Source organism: Centroberyx gerrardi, chromosome 5 (genome assembly GCF_048128805.1).
Source record: "Centroberyx gerrardi isolate f3 chromosome 5, fCenGer3.hap1.cur.20231027, whole genome shotgun sequence".
Classification (NCBI taxonomy): Eukaryota; Metazoa; Chordata; class Actinopteri; order Beryciformes; family Berycidae; genus Centroberyx; species Centroberyx gerrardi.
The window spans coordinates 17,686,298-17,710,471 of NC_136001.1; the positions used below are offsets into that span (position 1 = coordinate 17,686,298).

General features: G+C 41.0%; 2 protein-coding genes across 2 annotated transcripts in view; both read right to left on the reverse strand.

Moving 5' to 3' along the window:
• Positions 1-354: 354 nt before the first annotated feature.
• Positions 355-3,154, reverse strand: inka1b (inka box actin regulator 1b). Its single transcript, XM_071895273.2, has 3 exons — positions 3,058-3,154; positions 2,873-2,927; positions 355-1,463 (listed from the first exon to the last, which is right to left on the reverse strand). The coding sequence occupies exons 2-3, from the start codon at positions 2,873-2,875 to the stop codon at positions 531-533; spliced, it is 936 nt and encodes a 311-aa protein (XP_071751374.1). The 5' UTR covers positions 2,876-2,927; positions 3,058-3,154; the 3' UTR covers positions 355-530.
• A 2,581-nt stretch (positions 3,155-5,735) lies between these two features.
• gnai2b (guanine nucleotide binding protein (G protein), alpha inhibiting activity polypeptide 2b) overlaps positions 5,736-24,174 on the reverse strand; it is a 46,546-nt gene continuing 28,107 nt past the window's right edge. The window contains exons 2-9 of the mRNA XM_071895324.2: positions 19,957-19,999; positions 18,028-18,169; positions 12,751-12,911; positions 10,168-10,296; positions 8,255-8,384; positions 7,595-7,748; positions 6,865-7,057; positions 5,736-6,192 (exon numbers count right to left, since the gene is read on the reverse strand). Coding sequence (XP_071751425.1) covers positions 6,867-7,057; positions 7,595-7,748; positions 8,255-8,384; positions 10,168-10,296; positions 12,751-12,911; positions 18,028-18,169; positions 19,957-19,999 — 950 coding nt within the window. The 3' untranslated portion in view covers positions 5,736-6,192; positions 6,865-6,866. The remainder of the gene's footprint in view (positions 6,193-6,864; positions 7,058-7,594; positions 7,749-8,254; positions 8,385-10,167; positions 10,297-12,750; positions 12,912-18,027; positions 18,170-19,956; positions 20,000-24,174) is intronic.

Sequence of the window (24,174 nt, forward strand, 5' to 3'; positions counted from 1 at the left end):
GGGCATTCATTGTGTTTCTGCTATGCAACATACCATTAACAAACCTTGTAAGCGGTATTGGACTGAGATGTTGATGACCATTATTCTTGTATATAATATCCATCACTAACATCTGCACTTTAACAGCTTATAAAAACAGTACTTGTAATGAAGTGTTTTGTCATGTGATCTCACTTGCTAATCACTGTCACTCTCAACAGATGACTGATTGAACTCAAACGATGACACAAAATATTACACTGGTAACTTTGGTAGACATTCCTGTCCCTGCAGCACTACATATCATGAAGGACTTGATTATGAAGCTTGAAATATGAATATACACACAAACAAAATGACAGACAGCCGCTTGAATAATTTGTTTTTTATGGCTTTTATCGCAGTCCAAATTTTGGCAGGAAGACATTCATTAAACACAAAAACTTTTATTGTAACAGCATTAACATTGTGGACACATAAGCCAATTATGTAATTAGAATAGCCGTATATAAATTTGTGAAAAAAAGGTCAGTCCGTAGTTATAGCATCACTCAGATGTATCCAATGATGTCATTGCATATGATGGGTTGTCGGCTGCCCGACTTCATGAGAGCAGTGAACTGGTAGAAGTCAGTGTCCATTTCGTTTAGGCCTGTGTGGGACTGATGAAAGAAAGGCTTCAGAGCCTGGAAACCCACAGGACAGGACATGCGTTTGGGAGCCTCTGCAGCCCTGCTGACCCTGGTGGGATCTGCTGGCCTTGGCCTCACCTCCACACTTTTCGACATCCCTGCCAGTTTCCTGCGCATGTTGACCAAAAGGTCCTTGGCAAGGCGCCGGCCCGCACTGGGCTTCAGTTCTGCTGGCTCTGCAGGACACTCGGGAAGGTCCATCCAGTTCTTTATAAGGTCAGCAAAGCTGTTGTCCCCCAGAACCAGAGGCTGTCTGTTCCTGCTGCGGCTCAGCAGTGATGTTGTCCAGTCCTCTGGGTCACTGGCCTCAAATGAGGTCCAGCGCTCCAGACAAGCGTCTGAGGTGGATTTGGGCCGGATGCGGCCAGAAGGTCCCCTGTTAGTGCGGAGGCAGGCGGAAGAAGAGACCCGCACATTTCTGGTTCTCCTGAGCACCACACCTTCGTCCTGCCAAGAGGCCTCAGAGTAGCCGGAGTCAAAGTCCAGGCTCTTTTCACTGCTGGGGGAGCACTGTGCCAACCGCTCATGCCCTTGCTCCTCTTCCTCCTCCTCCAGGGGGCTGGCCAGGCAGCAGGCAGAGTCATAGGTGCTGGCCTCACTGGCCTCAGAAATGCGTAGACGTGTGAGCCGCTCTTGCTGCATCTTCTGTTGGCAGAGTCGTGTCCTGGCGAAGGAGCGAGAGCACGGTTCACTCAGTGGCCTCGGTCTGCTCATCTGCTTCAGGTCCTGTAGGGATCTCATCATGTAGTGCATATGGTCTCGAAGGCAGTCATTAGAATCCCCCAGACACAGCTACACAATGAGAAAGAGACACAAAGAGTTAGAGATATAGCCAGGCTTTCTGCAAGGTCTATTTTAAAATTGCATTTCTGTCAAAACAACTTACAGTAAAAAACGTATGGTTGACTACTGAAAATAGCAGCAGTTAGGCCCTCTTCCAACACATCCCATCAAGCCCTGTCTGGTTCTATCTGAGGCTTGAACAGTTCCCTATGTTATTTCCAGAACTGGGCCAATAAGATTTTTACCAGCTGAGATCACTCTGCTGTTCGGCCATATAACAAGTCAGGCATTCCTGACAAACCTCAGAGCAGCTTTATGGAGAGGATTCCTTGCAGTATGCTCTATGAAAAGCTCACAGCTCTGAGAACAGGATGCAGATTTAATACAGGGAAACTCTCCTCGCTTCCTAAAGCTAGAGAGGATGTTTGAACAAAGTAGAGCTGAATCTTAGAGGAATGCAGAAGCACATCCTCTCTGGGATTGGCCCATATTATGAACCCGGAAATGACAACACCATTTTGGAATTATACAACGGGAAATCGTGTGTTACTAATTGTGAATCATACCATCATCCAAGCCTGAGATGCAATCCACTTTCTGTATGCTCCATCTTTTTGTACCATTTTTCATCAGCGCTACACAATCTTTGTGAAAATGAAACAATACTAAACCCTTTCCTGTAACAAGTTCCTTAAAAAGTAGACTCTTAAAAAATAAACAACTTTCCCACAATAAAAAAACAGCTCAACATATATTTTACTTTCACCTCTAACACTTTTTCAGTTTCTCCAATTTATTATAGCATGTTAGTTAAGCTCATGCAATGCGTGTCTCTGCCAGCCTTCAGGTTGGAGTAGTAAGGACACCAGTCACAATGCGGTGATGTTATCACAGCTGTGGGTGCTGAACCATTTGGCCCCTAAGGGAGACTTATCTGAGGGACTCCGCAGTCATATGCACCATTCACAATGCCCTGATCTTCTTGGTCTGCTGCACACAACACCAGGGAGATGTGATTCACCCAGTTGTATACATGCATTTGGCCTGCATAGGTCAGTTTAACAAACGGATTAAAGCACTTCCAACAACTTTTACAAAAACTATCAACGACCAGGATTCCAATAACAGTCAAGAAAGGTAGAAAATCAACAAGAACAGAACCACAACTAAGATTACAACAATTGCTCACTGCTTTTGTCTGGCTTCAAAAAAAGCAGCAATAAACGTGCATAACGTGCCTTTCGGTTCAAAACTTTACCTTGTGCGTAAAACCAAAAATACAAAATATTTCTGTTGAGGGTCCTAAGCAATGATTTGCACACTCAATTAGCTGGCCATGGATGTGGTAGGCTCACAGCGCCTTGAACAATACATTTACAAAGATTTTCGATTATATGGAAGTACAAAAAAAGACTTACCATTGCTCCTGAGTGTCTGTGTCTTTGGTGAATTTGAAGATTCGGTTAATATTACCTGCAAATAAAAAAAGAAAGAAATTGGCATCAGGTAAGTGATGGGCTTTATTCGTCCGTTATTACACTTCCTAATATGTAGGCTAATAATAGTAGCTAATAATAATAGCTATAATAATAATGACATTCACCTTTGCATTTGTTTTAACATTAATCCCGAGCAGAACGCTAATTCCAAAGATTCACAACTTTTCAGAGTCGATGTGTCTGCTCAGCCTGCTCTCCTCCCTCTCGGAGCAGCAGCTCATCTGGCCGAGCTGCGGTCTGACAGCCGCTTTGACGAGGCAGAGCTTTTCTCCGCAGCAAATCAGCGCCGCGCATCACCAAATCAACCAATAGAAAGCCGCCTGAAACAAGATACCTCCTAGTTTAATTACAGCGGTTTCTACTGTAACATTGTTGCATTGTACTACTGCGACGCCACATCTGGAGTTTGACGAAGCACTGGCCGTGAGAGGGAATGGACAATTTTTACAACAACTTTAACAATAGTCTAAACAGACATGATTGATGAAGTTGTACCAGACATGTTTTCCAAACATGTTTTTCCATGGTCAAGTCATAATGAACATTTAATATCCAGTCAATATATTGCAGATCACAGACTACATAATAAATAATTGCATTACTCGGAAGACCAAAACTTCTTCATAGTTTAATTTGGCTGGATAAATCAATCATAATGCATGGTTTAAAATGCGACTGCTTTTATTGTTAACTGAGTCTTGTAACAAAGTGTGGACTGCTTTGTAAGAGATGCCTTGCATTGTATTAGCAGATTTACAGCAGTCATACTGGTGTTTACATGTCGCCACCTTGTGGAGCCCTTCAGTCTGAGAGCCAGGACCTCCCATGTCACCACAGTTCATTCTTCAGCCCCTAGTTCACGTCTTTTCACACTTCTTGAGCTATCTGAGCATGGTCTGCTGATCCTTAATGTATTGTTGTGCCAATGCATACAGTCCATTCACAGACATTCTTTTCTTAATGAGCGTTTTGCAATGCAAATATGGTATTGGACTCTTGTAAAGTTGTCATTTCATTTGCAGATGAGCAAACCATTCAAGAGACTCACTTGTGTCTGTGGGTCTGATTTTCACCTGAATTCCACCACTCCACCTCTTTGGGTGCCAATAGCACCCTGCATTTTAATCCATTCAAGTATACAGTATATGCCTGTCACCCATATAGCTTACTTAAAGTTGGAAAAATGTGAACCCCCACCATTTTTTGTGTGTAAGCTGCAGTGAGGAATGAACCACAGCTCTCTATTGGTGCATAGTGAGGTTTTTAGTGCAACGCAAGTGCTGCATCCATCTCTCTCAAACCATTTCCCATAAACTAGTCCACCACTCTCAAAAGATTTAAAAAATAAAGAACTTAAGTATGTGTGTGTACTGGAAGAAATGCTATTCTTTTACATTTATTTAGAGGATAAGTGCACACTTGTAGGAACAGAATGGAGAGGGTTTTGTTCAAAGTGCGAGTAGCAGCAGCATCTTTTGACAAACCACACTGCAGAATAAAAGATCAAGTGACCAAAACTTTATTTACATTTAACAAGTGAATGACTTTAATGCATCTTAATATTTATGAACGACTATCATCTATCTGCCTCATTGTTGTGGTGAGTCTTAAATCACGGGTCGTGTGAACTGAATTGGAGTAGAAATAGCCCTAATTCACACTATGAAGATAGCATGTCTAAAGAACAAGTGTAAACAGATATCAAGGCACAAACATACATAAAAAGACTTGGAATGAAACAACAGAATAGAACAATTCATGTTACGAACAGACATAATCACTTAAAAATCTTGCAGATATCTTTAAAGTGACACATACCATTTTTTGTTTGTTTTGTTTCTTAAGGAATGTTATTCAGTTTGTGAGGAATACAGGCTAATCTATGGACAGTCATGCAGAACAATGCAGTATAGTACAGCTGTGGATATTGGTTCTGTGTAAACATCGTACAAAAAACAATTTTCCCTTAATCCATTGTCATTCTCCATGCTTGTTTGTTTCTTCTAAAAATAAGCTCTGTGCAATCAAAAGTTTCATAAAATGCCAACATTAGTTAACATAAAGGTAATGCATTTTTATAAAAAGTTATTTTTTCTGTTCTCTAACCTCAATTTCATAACCAAAGGGACAAAAAAAAAAACTGAAATTAAAAAAACAAAAAAACAAAATTCAAACCGAATTTGAGAACTCTGAATACAAAAATGAGACTCTCATCAAATGAAATATCTACCATCTAGAGCAGTGGTTCTCAAACTATGGTATGGGGAAATCCAGGGGTCCTTGGCACACTAAGGACGAACAGCAAATTAATTTTGCTGTATTTTCATTTACCAATTGGCATGATGAGAGAATGGGTTATTGTTCTCATAAGTTTTACTTTTTCATCAATTATTTCCCACTTCTAGCCAGTCGGCTAGTATAGCTTTTTTTTTTTACAAATCTAATTTTAAAACAACAATTCTCAGATGAGTGTCACAAATTATTTAGGGATACCAGCAGCACAAGATTCAAGATTTTGCAGTACAAGTGGGTTATGCGAACACATATAACTCCTTCTTTATTATACCGCTTTCAGCGCAACAATTCAGATGACTGTGTAAGATGCAGCTCAGTGAGGTACATTGATTCACTGTCTTTGGGACTGTCCAGGGATCCAGAAATTCTGGCAAAATGTAACAAATGTGTTATCTACAATTGTTTTGGTTGAAATACTGCTTCCTGAGGAACCCAGACTTACTAGTGCCAAGTTGAAAATGGTTACTCTTAACCTTCTCAAGGCCATACAATGGAAATATACAGAACTACCAACAGTTACTCAGTGGTTGAACAACCTTTCCTGTTGCTTGGCCATGGGAAAACTGACATTTGCTAAAAGGAAAAATGGAGATTCTTTTTTAAAAATATGGGGACAGTTTGTTCAATTTCTAGAGAATAATCTATTGATAAGAAGTCTGTTTGCCTAATAGTGAGATACAAATTATTTAAGGGTTCTTGTCCTAACAACTAACTATTTGGAGGCCCTCAGTTTGACAAAGTTTGAGAACCCCTGATCTAGAGCATTAAGAAATACATAAAAAGAACACATTAAACAGAGAACGTGATGGTTGGGGATCAGTGATTGTTCTGCCAGGCTTCCCCTCTAGGAATTCAGTCTGTTATGGTTTTCATTATGAAAAGCAGTAATCATCACATGGCTGTTGCAGTCTCTCATGCAGTCTCTATGTGCATTGGGCATTGTCCTGCATGAGAAGGAAAGACGGGTCTTAGATAACAAACAGAGCAAATACAAATGTATTGACGATAGAGAGCAGGGCTATTGTTCCACGTTTCCAATGTAACAGGGAATAACTTCATGTTTCCTACTTTATCATGCTCAAACTGATCCTCAACCATTATATCACTTAGAAGTTTACACTATACTTGCTAAACACAAAATGGAATGTTAAATGTTGTTAAATGGCATGGAAACAATTAAATAAAGTGTCCTCATTTCAAATATGTTTATTGAATTGTGATGCTTCACATGTTTTTAAGTATGGAAGAAAATAAAGTAAATGGAAAAAAATAAATAAATAAAAAAGGAGAAAAAGAAAAAGGGGAATCTCCATACCAATCACCCTAAAACCCTCACTCTCACCCTTTAATAACGTACCCAATTCTTTCTAGGTGTAATGTGTTGGTTAGTTCATTGAACACATTTTAACAGAGGGTACTTCTTTCTTTTCGACAATTAACCTGTGAGCAATAAAGATTTGTTGAAGCACACTCCCATTCCATCCCATCCCGTCTGATGTACACAACACAATGAGGATTGGATCTGGCTCAACTGTATCTTTCACTCTAGCGGAAAAACAGCTCAATAAAGTTTCCGATTAAGCTTCACACAAGATTTCAACCCACCTCTAGCCTACCTTTAGAAAAGACCACAGTCTTTCAGGTTGTTCTTAATGATGACGTCAGTGACAGCGTCAAAGACAAACTGCACGTTTTTAGTGTCAGTGGCACAGGTGAAGTGGGTGTAGATCTCCTTGGTGTCCTTCTTCTTGTTCAGGTCCTCGAACTTGGTCTGAATGTAACTGGCTGCCTCATCGTACTTGTTCGCTCCTAGGCAGCAAAAGTTTGGAAAGATGAGAAAGTAGTCTGCCATTGGTATTAGGGATGGGACGCATTCGTGAAAGATTAACCCCTAAGCCACAACATAAAAGCATCAGATGTACAATTTATGTCCACTTCTTATACAGCATGGGACTGAGTGGGATATTCCATCTTTTAGGGATGGGTCAATATATATAAAAAAAAAAAAAAATGAATTGCAATATTAGCTACATTTTATTCTGCTTAAGTAATGACAAATGAGACGGCTTGCCCATCACAATTTCACAAGTTCTCAAAATTATATTATTTGCACTTTGTAATGACATTTTTAAGTCGCTGCAAGTCGCTGTTGTGGCTCGAAAATAAACATAATTCTGCGCAGTCATACCTTGTTGTCATTGAACTTTTATTTATTACATCGTATCGTGGTTGTATCAAATCGTATTGTGAGATAAGCATATCGTCCCATCCCTAATAGGTATTATCAAAAATTTTAGGACAGGTGAGTTTTTCCTATGTTGTGACTTGTTAGTCAACCTGTACTACCTGAGTACTCTGGGAAGCAGATGGACAGGGGGCTGCGAGTAATCTTCTCCTCAAACAGATCCTTCTTGTTGAGGAACAGGATGATGGAGGTCTCGGTGAACCACTTGTTGTTGCAGATGGAGTCAAACAGCTTCATGCTCTCATGCATCCGGTTCTAGAGAGAGGAAAGCTTGGTTATGACTTAGGTCTCCACTGAAGGAGAACAATACACAAGAACGGCCACCAGGGGACAATGCTGTTTAATATTTGAAATTTGAAGGATAATAGTGCAGAGGAGGGTCTTTACAGCATCTTTAAACCACATCTCTCCTGGGTCCCGCCTCTACATTCACACAACAGTTCAAGAAATTGGGGTCAAATGGTTCAAGTCACTTGAAAAATTTGCTTTCAGGACATTTCCCTTTCATTGCATAATTATACTCCATTGATTCCACTGTATATGGACCATTTATGCCTAATGAGCCAATTGTACCACCTGGAATGCACTATTATTACAGCCATAATAAGAGTTTGTGCAATGTTTAATGCGTTTTAACAACTTACAATCTAGACCACCTCATGCTTAAAATGTGCAGGAGCAGATTTATGAAAGCAGTTAAGTTATATTTTCCACGCAGTAGCATGTTGACAATGATATACGAGATGGTGGTTCTTCCTCACCATCTCCTCATCCTCAGCCAGCACCAGGTCATATGCACTCAGCGCAACACAAAAGATAATGGCTGTGACTCCTTCAAAACAGTGGATCCACTTCTTCCTCTCCGAGCGCTGGCCACCCACATCAAACATTCTGCAGGGGAGAGGAAGCAAAGGAGAAAGATGGGGTGTGTGTGTGTGTGTGTGTGTGTGTGTGTGTGTGATAGAGGAGAACAAAGGCATTGAAGAAGAAAGATGGTGGAGAAGGAGGGAAGGAGAAAGTGAGGGTGACATTCCATCCCTAGATGTACATTAAGTTTTCATGAGGTTGCTTTGAGAACAAAAGTGGTGAGGAGGAGGTGGAGAGTCATCCATTAGAGGCACCAGGATCTGATAAAAGACTGCAGGGTCAATGCGGGCTACAGGAGGCAGGCAGGTTACTGCCAAAACACTGGCTAATGGGGAATCTGAGGACCATGATTGAAGCTGTCACAGGTGAGCAATACCCTACAGACAGGTGAAGTGATAAAGTTAGAGGTAGCACACAGTACCCCACACTCATGCTTTGAAGACACAGAGGACTAATGTGATGTTTCAGCTAACCCACAGTGTGTGTTTTGGTTGTTGCTCACCAGCTGAGCAGGTGCTAAAGAAGTACCATCTTAATCTAAATGAAGCTTTTGTCAAAAGACGAGACTTTTCTGTATGTAGGTATTGTTTTGTTTTTTTCCCATGGTTGTTATGGCAAGCAGGACAGAATTATAAAAACGTGACTTTCTTCTTATTGATTGTCTCCATGTATTATTCAGGCCAAATATTGAGGCTGTGACAGAAGGTAAATATCAGAGAGTTTATCTGGAAACAGGTCACAGCAGAGCCATGTGACTGCCTTCAGACAGACAGAAGGACAGCTTTATTTGTCAGCCAGATCTGTTCAGCTGGTTAAAGCCTGCAGACCCCCTCACCAAAGCTCAGAGCATTTTATACACTTGCTCTTCCCAGTTAACAGGAGACCTATCAGGTATATGGTGACAGTGATAATCAATCCAAATAGAATACAACTCTAATGCACCACTCTACTGTTTCAGTCCTAAATTCTGTTATCAAAGGTATAAACACTTAAGAGTTCAGGGTTCATGTCAGAGTCAATTGCAGATAGCAGTAAAAAAATAAACCTAGCAGAGTAAAAACACACATCCCAATCTTAAACAGCTGTCTGATAGAATACTAACATGGAACAAAACTACTCCACAGGTGTGTAGATCTATTATAAAATATGGAAATCTATCCCATGACTAAGACAGGAGTTGTATATAATTTGATGGCATGGCTTGGATAGTGGGAGTGAGTAGTCATACACCATTTTCAGCTCTTGGAATAATTGTCATAATCAAGCTTACAGTTTGCTGATACAATTTGGCTTCTAAACTGCTGGGTGGGCCATTTCATGCCAGCAGTGTCAGCTGTAACTTCACCTTTTCCTCTAACATCCAAGTTAGGTTTCTATATAGGTGCTCTCCCAAAACATCACCGGGAAACGTTACATTATATTCTGAGTGTTGGTAAAAACAACTAGACAGGTGATGCTTCTTGTGTTTTTGTGTGTCTTGCGCTCATTATTTGACATAGTTGTTATGGCAAGCAGTCTCTCAACATATACACTGCCAGTCGGCATCAGAGGTCAGTAAACACTTGGGGTCACATTACCATTATCACATGACTGAATGGTCAAATACACTAACAGTTCATACACATTGACCTGCCCCCTGAATGTGGGTGAATCACTCAGCCGTGCCATGAACTCTCACATCGGAAGCAAAATGGCTGATGCACTTTGTTTCAGGGAAAGGGAGACAGAGGGTCTTTGTTGTGTGTGGATTTTCCAAAAATGATACTTGGATAAAATCAGACTTATGGTTGATGCTATGTGCTCTTACTTGAAGTGCAGTTCCTTGAAAGTGAAGTGAGTCTCCACGATGCCAGTAGTCTTGACTCGAGTCCGCAGCACGTCTTGCTGGGTGGGGATGTAGTCTGCCTTGGCTATCCTTTCCAGGTCATTCAGGTAGCTGCAAGAGCAAAAAAAAAAAGGAAAACACATAAGTTGTACATGCACACATACACACTGGCCTGACTCACCATGCAACACAATAAGTGTCTCTTTTGCTGGACCGTAGCAATTTTGGGACGTATCTTCATGTCTGACTTACTGCATGGAGTGAGTCATATACTACTTTTCTGAGTTGCTGCACTGAATAATAGACTGCCAATCTCCACTTGGTGGCTTTTCATCAGACACAATGACTGTACTGAGTAAGGTCTTGTAATAATTAAGTTATGGCAAAACCCGGTACAGCAGTTTTGACTGCAGCATAATATTGTAATGCAGTCAAAACTGCTGTACCAGGTTTTGCCATAACTGAGTAAGGTCTTGTAATAATTAAGTTATGGCAAAACCAGGTACAGCAGTTTTGACTGCAGCATAATATTGTGCCAGTATCTTGACCATAAATGTCTGCTAGTTAGACCACTGAGGCATTGTCCCCAGACCCATTTGTACTATGCACTACCTTCAGTGGGGAGATTTCTATGGCAACATGCATATTCCTTACTGCTTTGCTCCACTTCAGTGGATTTTATGTATGGTACTGGAGTAGGGAAAACAAATGGATAATTTGAACATCCTACTGTGATCTATTTCGGTACAAAATCCCAGGGCAGTGAACAGGCTTAAAGTGAGATCAAGCTTACAACATCATTTGCATCCCAGAAAGTAAGATAGCAGGCCTTAGGTTACATGGTGCCTGTGAGAGCGATGTTGAAAGTACATGCAAAATTGTTCGGATCTGTGAAAGAAAAATTAGACAGGGCCTCTGCAACACAGACATGACAGTTTTGTCAATGATGAAAGCATTCACACAAAGGAAGAAGAAAGTGGGTGGTATTCCTTCTCTCCCGCTATCGATTTCAGCTGCATTTCTTTCACTTTCCCTCCCTTTCTCCTCTCCTCGTTTCCCACTTCCCTTCCCACTTCTCCAACCCTTCCTGCCTTTCCCTGTTCCCTTAAGACAGGCTGTTGGTCAGTAGGGGAGAGTGGAGGTGTCTGCTCCATGCTTGATACATCCTGCTCCACTTACACAAGCATTACATCATCATCCAAGGCCAGCTGGGAGCTTTAGTGGCCCAGCCAGCCTACGCTTCACGAACACAGAACAGACACACAGAGAGAGATGTGTACAGCATTTCAATTACACAGATCTAGCCATTCATGCATGTCACATCAGTACAATGATAATAATTAATGAACAGACAAAACCTGTCAGATTTAGTGAGCTGTTAAAAAAGATAGTGCCAGAAGGAAATCAAATATTTGCATCCATTAAAAACATATCTCTTTTTGGCTCTTTACAGTCTTAATAGAGACCGTTTTAAGTATCATATGATAGGAGCCATTTCAAATGCATGGGCCAGATTTGGACATTTCCACTTAGACAAATGGTATCATAGGTAGACTGAGTAACCGTGAATATATGGCATGACGCAACAGTTGTGACTCAGCTAGGATAACTATTCTATAGCACTGCCACGTAAAACAGTGGGTATCAATATTTTCAGCTTGTTCCACAATCGTCTCTATGAATAGTTCATTCAGGAGTCACCCTGGGGTTTTATTACCACAAATATCAATTCTCATAGTTTATTTAGAAGCATGTGTTCATTGTCCTTGAGAGAAAGCTATTTTTGAGTCTAATGTTTTCATCCCCAAAGACAGAGACTATTCTATGCTCTGCCTATCGGGTTAGAATATCAGAGAATCAAACCCAGAGAGGAAGAAATAATCACTGAGTGGATGTTATTGGACTATATTTCCAGAGTAGACTCTATAGCTCCCTAGAAGTGTAGGACAGGTTTTCCACTGCAGCAGCATGTGAAAAAGGCATGTAGCTGAAAGGGCTGCACCATTAGATCAGTCACAACACAATCCAACAAGTACAGCCTGCCTAGTGGCAACGTTGTCAGGGATATTAAACAGCACTCATTAAAGCTGATATGAGACCGACAGGCAACTAATTGGCGCAACCACCAACCCGAAGTAAACAAATACGAAACTCCCTCTCGCAATCTCAGTTGATACATTTTCTCAGTGCCGTTTTAAATTCTTATTAAAACAATATTTTCAAGAAAGTGTGTGAATTGCTGAACTGTAAGGGACTGCCATCTTATTTTCTAATTTGAATGACAAATAGATGTGCAGGATGGGGAGAAGAGTAGATTTTACGGGTGGCTAAGTGGTTTCTCACTTGGCTACATTTACATTTATAGTGGTGAAACAGAGTGGGGTGTGTGCAGGAGCAGATTGCATATTGATTGATGTGCAGGTAGAGGTGGAAGTGAAGGGAGCGCCTTAACAGTCAGAGACCTGTACATTTCTACAGTGTATGAAAGAATTGAAGGAAAAAAAAACACTATTCAATTCTTATGAAGCATCACAATACAGAATATACACACGCATTCACACTCACTATGCTGCTGAGTCGTTGAGCTGGTACTCTCGCGACCGTGCAAAGCAGCTCTGTATGCCGCTGTCAGCCCACAATCGCCTAATCACATTGGCCAGGTCGTCAGGCAGAATGCCCTGCTCCTCAGCAGCTGCAGACAGGGCAAAGAGCTGGCGGGCGTCATCCTGCAGGGGGCGATAAGGACACAGGACAGGGTTGTGGATAGAAAGTCACAATAAGGGGATTACTGTCAAAACTAATTTTAAAAATAAGTCGAACTTTTTGAAAACCATTTCCTTGGACACGGCATCAATGGGTTGAAGAAAGTAGCCTGCACACCGACAAAAAACAACAGAAGAGGCTCCTCAGATGCGAAAAAAGGTAAAATATTTATTTACATAGTGCCCAACAACAAAGTGGCACAAGTGCAGTGAACGTTTCGGTCTTAAGACCAGAAGACAGACTAAGGTCAGAATGTAAATGGATTTTCTACATGAAAACTCTATATCCGGATGGTCTGAATCAAGAATGATCTCTTGCCTGTTTCTTGTAATATTTTTGTAACCTTTTTGTAACTCTCATGTCCCTTCTTGCAGAGTCCTGTCTGGACATCCCGCAATGTATTTCCATAGTCTCATGCCAAATTACACCTGAAAATTGTCTGTACCCATGCAATTGTATGGACTTCCAATGGCCTCAGCTGCCTTGTTGATGAACTGATTGTTGGCACTCCCTGTTTGCCACTAGTTTTTCTGATTGGCTCACACTGATTTTGGAGGAGTTTATAAATCGGTCAGTGAGTCTTTGTATGGTGCTGAGGATCTTATGACCGAAACATTCACCTGTTGTTTGTTCACTGCACTTTTGCCACGTTTTTGTTGGGCACTATGTAAATAAATATTTTCCCTTTTTTTCGCATCTGAGGAGCCTCTTCTGTATTTCTTGTCAGTGTGCGGGCTGCTTTCTTCAACCCATTGATCATTTGCTTGTCCTGCGCACCTGACTTACATTTTCGGTAAACCTTTTTGTTAAGAGTGCAAACACTAGGTCTACTGTAAAGTTCTGTGTGTGTATTAGAAATAATAATGCAGTTTTGGTGGTTGTGTCTTTTTGGTGGCTGTTGAACTCCAAAAAGCACTCAAAAAGTGAAAACATTCTACCAAAGTGAAATATGGCATATAAAGAGAATGCTTCACTCTCAGGGAAAGAGAAAACTCATTTCCTAACATAACAAACGGAATATACAGAATAAGTGCATAATGTTTGTGATCTACAGTAGAGCTAACAGTAGAGCTCTCAGCCAAGGATGTACTGCATGATCTATAATAAGTGGATGTGACACAGCAAATAGAAACCACCTGCAAGAATGCTCCATAGGCAGTCAAAGATCTTTTTAGCCATTAGTAGCTCTGCTTATTTGGATACATTAAGCTAAATAAATAATAGTTAGTCATAGGAGCTGTGGCTGTGAACTATTGCCAAGGATGCAAAGGTTAAGACAACAGTAATATAATGTTATGATATCACTGACACCTATAATAAGCCGAAGCCAGCCAATCTGGGCTGTGCAAATGTCAGATATGTGAGGCATATTGGTGTTACTCAGGGCAAAGGTGTCTGCCTGTTCAATGGTTTTAGTAATAAATTACGGCAGTGACAGTGGATTTCCTGGTGATTGCTCCCTAGCTTTCTTTCCTCAATTCTCTTTGTTTTCACTGGCATGAATGTTAAAAATTAACAATATTCCCAGGCTTCAATTACAGTGAGTGATGATAAAAGGCATTACAATAAAAAGTAATAATTAATCGCTGCCCTGTATTAGTGTGCATTTGTATTAGTGAGTGTACGTGTGTGTAAATGTGTGTGTGTGTGTGTGTGCGTGTGTGAAAGCGCACGTGTGTCAGTATTTCTTTGGTAGTGGAGTAACAGTAACACTATCTAAAGTGTATGCAACTAGCGATTGTGTATAAGGAAAATCAAAATGATGGGTAGATTCAGTAATTTATAACCAATTAAAAAGAGAAAAACAAATAGATAAACGAGTTAAAACAAAAGTAAGAAATCAGTATAAAGGACACTCAGGTCAGATGTAGTCACTCAGTATCTCCTCTCATTTTGTGACATACTGTATATCTGGCTACAAGAGGGGCTGTTCTCCATCCTTAAAGTGAAGAAATTCTAGCATTCATTTCTCAATTTTATCATGGAAAGACTCTATTACTGTGTATTTTTCACATTTGAGGAGCAAGTGCATCTCTATCTCAACGTCAGACAGTGACCATATACACTCCTCTATGGGTAGCCATGTCTTTTTTATATATTTTTCTATCATTTTTCTATTGCCAATTGGTGGTCACTGAGCCACTTAGTGAGGATCAGTCCATCAGATAACAATTCATTTCTAGTTTTTGTCTCTTCATACCAATGTTTCAAATAGGAGTCTTTTTCTTGTTTTATAATTTGGTTTATTCCAGTGCTACTTTGTTTAGAAGCAGTAGAGGTGTGATTTTGACTGGTGGGCTACACACCAACTTAGGGGACTGTTCTCCGAGTTCAGCTGTTGGGTTACAACTCATTTATATTGGAGTGAGTCTTTGGGGCATCCAGAACCTGAATGCTTTCTTTCCATTTCTCCGTCTTTCTTTTTCTCTCCGGTTGTCTTGCTCCCTCTACCAAACTAAAGTAAACAGCAAATAGCAGATAGGGTAGATGGTTGTGTATGTGCGAGTGTGCAAGTTACATGCATGTACTTAATGAGACACTCTCTCTGTGTGTGCATTTATACTGTGCGAAAATGTGGGCAGGCCAGTACACTAATTGGCATGTGTGGGAGGCTGTGAGAGTATCATTATGTACACAGCCATTTGACAGATCTGTTATAGAGAGACCGGAAAGACTGTGTCTATCCATCCTGCTCTAATGACCACAGCAGAGTCCTCAGTCCTTCTATTACAGCCTCGGTTACAGTACACACACTCCAGCTACACACTAAAATCACATTGACAAGTTCTCAGACTCCACCGCAGGACTGAGTTCACAAACTCTTGGACTTCACTGACAGCTTGTTCAGAGGCTGATAAATGTTCAGCAGACTGGATCTCTGTCTAATGCACTGACTGTTGGTAGTGTTGATGGGGTGTGTGTGTGTGTGTGTGTGTGTGTGTGTGTGTGTGCAGGGGTGTGTTTCTGACTGTATGTCCATGTATATTTGTGTGTGTGTGTATGTGTGTCTGTATGTATCTTTGAGAGTGTTTGATGAACGTGCATGCGCCTATGAGCGTGTGTGTGTGTGTGTGTGTATGAATGTGTTCCAGATTCCAGATGAGATGTAGAAGGAGGCTGGGGATGTATGGTAGACCTAAGTCTCTAGACAAATAGGAGGAGCAAATACTGAAATTATAGAAGACATAAAAATGATAAACGACAATGGTTTAAGAAAACTGAAACAAGCCAAGTCTAGGCCACCTTTGCAGGTGACGGCTCAAAGGGCCTTCGAAACAAGGAATTAATTTGCGGTGCTCCTGACGCTGCAGAAAGCATCTGGCAGAGTAAACGTGCTGTTAAAATGTGTCCTGCCAGCAGTTTTAAATAAATCTGATCCCAAAACAGCACACAGTGGCCTGTCCTTTTCTTCCACACTTCTTTGTTGTTGCTGCTGGCCCTTATGGCTGTAAGTACACTTAGATCCTCTTCTCTTTCTAGAGAAAAGAGAAAGATGAGAAAGATGGGCATAGCTTGCAGTTGCCTGATTGACCAAGAATAGAGAGAAGGCATGAAGGCAGAGATCAGAGATCACATCAAAGCCTTGAGATAATCTTTTTTCACTGGTTTAGTGCATCAGTAAAATGTTTTTTTTTTTAAGGATGATAGTAGTCCAACTAGCTTAGTTTTTTTTCTATCTTGAGTGTAGGAAAGCTGAAAGGGACACAGAGTAGTGGAGACAAAGGAAGGAAAGTTCTGGTGGGATTCAATCCTGGGTGAGCCTGGGTCTTAATGACTGCAGCATGTCTGTGCACAGCTGTAAGATGCTGCTGATAACACCGGCTTTGTTTTGTTGTAGCCAGAGTGAGAGCGTGATCTGTCCACAGATGGCAGATAAACAGAACCTTGATTTATCTGCAATCTCAGACGCTGATGACAAAGCTTTCAGTCTGGTCGGCTCTCTCTCTCGTACATTCACATTTAATAGCTGTTTTACTCAGAGCCTGCCGGCCAGTGACCCTTCAGTGGTTCCATCAATCTCAGTGCTTCACTGAGGGAAGCGCTGAGTTGTGTGTGTGTGTGTGTGTGTGTGTTTGTGTGTGTGTGTGTATGTGTGTGTTGGGGCTGTGGGTGTGGGTGTGGGTGGAGGGGCCATGGAGGGTTTGCGGTTTGTGTGCTTGTGGTGGGTGCATGTGCATGTGTGTTTGTAATTTACAGTCACACTCAAAGTATGCACCCTCTTTTAGTTTTTGTTGTGCTATAAAAACATTTCAAAATACATTTATTTGTTTGTTTGTTTTTTGCCTGAGAACCATGCAAAGTACAAAGAACCATGCTACAATTTAAAATTACATTTTAAAAGTGTTCACGTTGTGTCATTTGAGCTAATTTCTTCATATAATTGCTCAACATTTAACATCATATATTACTCAGACTTTCTCTTTAAGTTGCACTTTTTTTGTGCTTGGCAGCAGTGCTAGGTCTACAAACCAAGACCTAGCACTGCTGCCAAGCACAAAAAAAGTGACTATTGGTTAAAGTCAATGTTGAACTGTCCATGTCTTAATTGACTGTGGTAGTAAGTGTTATGTTTGTTCTTTCAATAATGACAAATTGTGCATAGGTTTATAACCTTTAATAAGAAGGCCACACTAGCTAACTACTTCTCAGCAACAAGTAGCATGCTGTCTGCATCTACTGCAATGCATGCTGGGAACCAAGAGTCTTTTGTTATTAGTACATAACAACATAGCAAGCTTTACAGGCTTTACTGTTTGATTAGTTTAACGCTCATGTACTCATGAAAGTTCCATGGATACTTGAGGCACCCTGCATTTCCGCCAGTCAAATTTATCATTTAAAATCAAAATATCTCCTTTTTTTAAAACTTTTATAGTTAATAGCATTGGATCGATCTGGAACATATCCACAGGGCATGGCAAACAGCGTCTCAGTTTTCCATAGGATGTTTGGAAGTTTGTAATTTGCTTCCACTCACTTTTAGGGTGAAGTTTAGTAGTTGCAAATTAATACAAGTCAAGGGAAACTCTTCAAAGTTATAGTGGTGTGTGTGTGTGTGTGTGTGTGTGTGTGTCTTACCGTTCTGCTAGAGTTGCTGTAGTCTATCTTGAGATTGGCCATAGCTTTAACAATGGCCATAATGGACTGGATGGTATTACTGTAAACCACTGCTCGGTACTGCTTACACTCATCTTCTGAGTAGCCATCTTCATGGATGATCCTGAGAATGGCAAGAAAAAATGCAACATTTCTTAAATAAGAGTGTGTATTAGAGTATGTAATAAAATGGTAATTATTATGGTGACAAATGTTTGCTGCTAACTACTTGTGGAAAATTAAAGCATTCAATCAAATGCAGTTTCAAAGCAATCTGGAATGACTGAATAATAAACGATAAGGTTATTTTAGTAGCATCCTTCAATAAATCAAACATTAGGGTGAATAAAATTATAGCAAATGAAACTGCTTTAAATGAATTAATACATCAACAGGAATGATTTAAGTGGTGTGATTAAGAAACAGAAATTCTTCAAGAACGATATTTGGGTTGGCTGTTGGGAAGGCTAAAAATGTTAAAATTCAAAATGTACTGCTTTTTTGTGTGCGTCTAGCTACTTTAGCTACTTTATCTGCAAAGACGCATGTGTAAGTCTGTATCATGTTTATCGTGTCAGCATGCAGGATGCCATGCAGCAGTGGGTCTGCCATACAGTGGAACTGCCTCAACTCTTCAGCAGCTAGTAGGTCCTAAAAAATCCCTGCTGCTTGCCTCATGTACCGTTAATACTCTAAACCTGAGATTGTAATGCACAGAGAGGCAAACTGTATTTAATGCGTGTTTGTGCACAAATGTGTGTGTTTGTGTGTGTGTGTGTGTGTGTGTGTGTGTGTGTGTGTGTGTGTGTGTTATCTTGTGATGCTAGCATCCAGACTTCATCAGGATGCAGAAGGCAGTACGGAGAGAGCACAAATGAATTCTAAAGCAAAACTGCCTGCTGCTTTTAACAGTGTGTTGATGCAAATGATTATGAACAGAAATAATATTTTAGCAAACACATAGTTTCCTGATTTCATAAGGAAATCAATGATTGTTTTCCTAACTCCTGGTTGCCATTTCATGTTAACACAGGATATCTGCATCTGTAAAGGTAATAGGCAAACGTGCGTGTTTTTGTCTTGCGGCATTGATTTTTCACTACGCCTGTGTTAATAACCTGGCTTTAAAAAGCGCCAGACTGTTCTTGCTCTAAGCTCATAAAAAATGGATTCAATGCCTGGCTAGCCCAGAGGAATGTGAATAATTAAGCCATTTAGGGCCCTGCGACTGTGTGTGTATGTGTGTGTGTGTGTGTGTGTGTGTGTGCACCGATTGGTGCACAGGCATTACAACATCCTCTCTGTTCACAAACTCTTAACACTATTCTTGTGCTATAAGCAGCCAAAGACAATAACAAGCAGGAAAGGCCAGGCTTCCCCCTTGGAACTGCACACAAGGAAAAGGAAGACAGAATTATCTTATCTAGTCATGACATGGTTAATGCAAACTCTACTGAGCTATAACATCTTGCTGGGATTTGATAAGCTTCATGGTTAGTGCCTGATTGTCTGAGCCATACGTGGGAGATAAGATCAGTGAAGTATGGGAAGTTTGACTGGGAACATAGAATCAAACGTCTCCATTAGCTGTGTTTAACCCGGCCAAGGTTAGGCATGGTAGCGTATGGTTCTGTTTGTAGCTCTACTGTTTAGCCGGCTAGCACATCAATGAGCACATCTTCCACACCTGAAACATTTCCTTTCAGCCCGGGACTAAGAGAACAGCAAAACACAGAAAGACACTTGACTGCTTCATTATTCTTCTACCCATAGTTTATTGTGTGAAACAGTGAAAAAACTTTTGTAAAATTAAAGTTCTTCTTAGAATCCATGGCCGTGCCACAGCTAAACCAGAGGGGTCAAGGCATAAGAAAGAAATGAACTAAGATAAAGATTGTTTCTGTGACTTACTTCATCTGCTTTACAATGGTGCTCTTCCCTGACTCCCCGGCACCTGTTGGAAACATAAAAGATCAGTTATATAGGAGGTGAAACTTGACAGTCACTATCGACATTGTCTTTCTTTGCGTGTGCGTGTATTGAGCGGAATAAAGTTGAACTTTGGCTACAGTCGTTTCTCCTTTTTAAAAACACGAGTGACCCGGTGATGACCTGACAATAACATCACATTTTGTCCTCTGGGTTGTCTGGTTTATTTTTGTTTCCATTTGTGCGGACATGATGTACAGAGATGCATGAAGAATTCCCCTCCTCATTCCAAAGTTTATTTTCATTCTGACAGAAGAAGTGTCCAGGGGCAGAGAGATGCACTGGGATTCATGGCCAAGTAGGACATCTCATCCCAATCCATACTATGTATATAATGAGAATTTTTTTTTTAACTATACAAGGAAGACACACAGATAAAAACTAAACTCAAGAAAGCTGCAAGTTCTGTGGATTAGGAATCATCTGTGTGCATTTGTGTGTCGTGTTTTATATGCGGTAGTATGCAGCACTATGTGGTATTATGCAGTATTATGTGGTAGTATGCGGTAGTATGCAGCACTATGTGGTAGTATGCAGTATTATGTGGTAGTATGCGGTAGTATGCAGTAGTATGCAGTCTTATGCGGTGTTTACTTGGACCCTCCTGTTGAAATGAATGAGACCAGGTCCTTTTTGGCGTTACCCCTTGTGCTGTCAGGACCGTGCCACCATGCGACTGTCCCTGAACACACCACCACCTGACCCGGCCCTGCCAGCCAGCATTAGGCCTGCCCCGGTCTGATGGAGCAAGTGGGACCAGCAGCACTCCCCCTCATCCTGTCAACACTCATCATATTCACACACTCATCCAACACTTTTCTGAGAGGGATGAAGGCGGCGCAAGGAGAGGGGTGTAAAAGCAGTGTTTGGGTGTGTGGGTGCATGTGTGGGAAGGAGTGTGTGTGTGTGTGTGTGTGTGTTCGGGTGGGTGGGTAGGTGGGTAGGTGGGTAGGTGGTAGGGGGGGGCGTATTGCTGCTGCATCAGAAATCTTTCATGTCATGTTGTCAGACAGATACAGACACCTAGATTCTCCAGGTAACGTTTTTTTTTTGTTTTTTTGTTTTTCTCCAGGTAATGTTTTTTTTGTTGTTGTTTTTCTCCAGGTAATGTTTTTTTCTCTCCATGACAGTCAGAGAGTATGAGACAACCCAGCAGCGCACACAAAAGAAAACACAAATACATATTCAGCACAAATAACACGATAATGTAGGATTGATTTTCCTTTCTGTTAATAGATACCGGTTCTTTTTTTCCTCTTCTTTTCCCTTTGGTCCTATTTTGCTCCCAACGTACGTCTGTATGATATTTTTTCTTTCTTCCTCAGAGGTAATCGTGAGGAGATTAATTTAGTGTTATGTAACTAGGCTGCTTCTCCTATTCAATCTCTGTCCTGTCTCTAGGAACAGAACATTTTATCATAAGGTTTGAAAAGTATGTTATCCCTCTTCTACTACATTGGGACATCAAAGGTTGCCTTCAGTGAGATAAACATAAATGAACAATAATACAAATATAGCATCGGATTCATTGGGGCTTGTGTTCAAATGTCCTTTCAAAGAATAAAAGGGAGATGAGGGCATCTGGAATATCAATCTCTCTGTGGACATGCAATGCATGAAGGTCACCTTCCTGACTAAAACTCATCCATTAATATTTCAAGCCCACAGGGAGGTGAAAGAAAAAAAAGAACGCATTCTCTCTCTCTCTCTCTCTCTCTCTCTCTCTCTCTCTCTCTCTCTCTCTCTGAGCCTAAACTGGTTTTGGGAAATGGGCAGTAGTGTTGTTGTGGTGCTATAGGGGCTGACTTTTGAACTGCATTTTGATTATATCAGGTCATCTTATCACTGTGACCAGAGGGGAGTAAGCAGGGGAATATAAACATGATTCTATTTGTTCATCTCCAGATTGGACTGAACCATGACCAAAATAAATGGTCAACACACTCTCTCTCTCCTCTCTCTCTCTCTCTCTGTATGTGTGTGTGTGTGTGTGTGTGTGTTTTAGAAATCTAATGGCCAGAAAGTATGGTATTGGTTATGACATGAATTAAATAAGCTGACTAAAATGAGGAATAAGCCGGTATAGAAAATGGATGGATGGCTAAAATGATAGCAGTTGATCTGTCAAATGCATATCCACCCAAAGCCATGAATTCAAATATTTCATGAACCAAGCCAAAAAAAAAGAAAAGAAAAAAAAACCTGTTAAAAAAAATGCAGTCATACCTAACTTAAATAGACACTAAAGATACTGTAGTGAACCAGTAAGACTCACAGAGAAGTGATTATGAGAGAATCATGCATCTACTATGTGGCCCTCTGAACACAAAACATTTACCACCAAAAGAAAGAACTGTTTCATACTGCCTTGCTTACCTAATTATTTATAACGACAAACCAGGCAGGACCTTAACTGATCCCCATGGGACGCCACAAAACAACTATCCGATCGCTCATTCAGGTATACAGCTTGCTGAAAGTCAAAACAAAGCTTAATCATCAGGAGGCAGAGGGCTGTCCTCATTAGGGTGTACACAGTATTGATCGGTTGCCACTGAGCAGGTTATTAACACAGTTCTATGAGCAGATAAAACGACTGGATGCATTAATTGATTTCATTGACTCTGTTCCAAGTCTTCTATCAGCGTGTGGAGTTCAAATATTTACATGAGTGCATCAAAGTTGAATGTCTACCCAGCAGAGCACATCAAAGAATATTGCTGAAAACATTCAGCTTTGCTTGTTGGATACATTTATGGTATATTTTCACTGCACACATGTCTATCTACATGAAGCCCCATGGAGCAGCGATGAGCATTGATCAGTCACGTTACAAAGACCCCTCTGTGTGCTGTGCCAGCAGAGAGGACAGGCTCTTTCTGTTTAGTGTCATTTAGGCCATTACAATAGCCTCTGACACAGACCCAGAATCACTTTCTGGCGATTAGAAGAGGAGGCAGAGCGCTTGTTCAACCCCGTAGTCACTGTCAGGGCCCAGTTAGCGCTCAGTGAGAAACAGAACACACAACAAAGATGACAAAATGATTTGTAGGTTTAGGATCACAAGTGCCCGGGCTGCATCAACAACACCATCTCTCTGAACACAAATCCAATATTCTGACAGGCCCACTCACATCGATGACAACTTGGCCGCAATCTCAGTCACCCGCTGCTGCTGACACAAAGTGCACTTTCATGGACTGATGAGATGCCCTGATCTGTGCAAACACACACGCACACAACACACATACATACACACACACACACATAATCCAGCAGTAGCCAAGGTCAATCATCCCACTCCCACACCGCTCCCCCTCATCCATCTACATGTGAGCCATTCTGAAGGGCTAAAACTGTTTGTTGTGTGTTTCAATGAAATCTGTTGCATACTGGATCTGTGGAAGAGGATGGTATGTCATCAAACAATTAACAGTGATATCTCATAGGTTTGGTGGCATGGTGCGGCACGGTATTGAAGCCGTAATGGAGATGGATGGGTGGGTGGCTTTTTACACTCACTCCCTAATCTCTAAGGTTTCATGCATGCGGGCAAGTTTGAAAAGATGTTATTTCAGAAACATTTTATAGTGTTTTTTGTAACTATCCAATTAGTAATATTCACAAGGTATGAAAAACACAATAATGAGGCATACAATTATAAAATGTTTTGCCTAAGCTTAATGGGAGCGTAATTGAGTGTGGAGGTCTTGTTATTTTGGAAGTAAAACGTTGGCACAAGTTCTGGAAGTGTAGATTTGAAGGAACTGGAAGGAAATCGTCTTCAAAACATTTCCTAGTGTGAAGTGTGAGCACAAAGCCTCAGTGACACCTGACTTCCCATGGACTGTGTTTGATCAGTGTGCTTTAATTACAGAGGAGCCTGGGGTCAGGATAAGTCGCACTAGAGATTGGCTGAGGGACTTGCTGTGTACAACAGGGAGGAGGTAATAACCGCTCTGGTGTAGCTCACAGGGCACAGATTCCCTTTGAAGAAGCCTGCTCAGCTCCACATTAACCCTATATGGTGCAGAGATACTGAGCAGAGAGGAACCAGCCTCCATCCAACACTAACTCAAAAGACCATGGGCCAATTCATCACCGTGTAACGTGGAATGAGATGGACGTTGGAGAGGATAA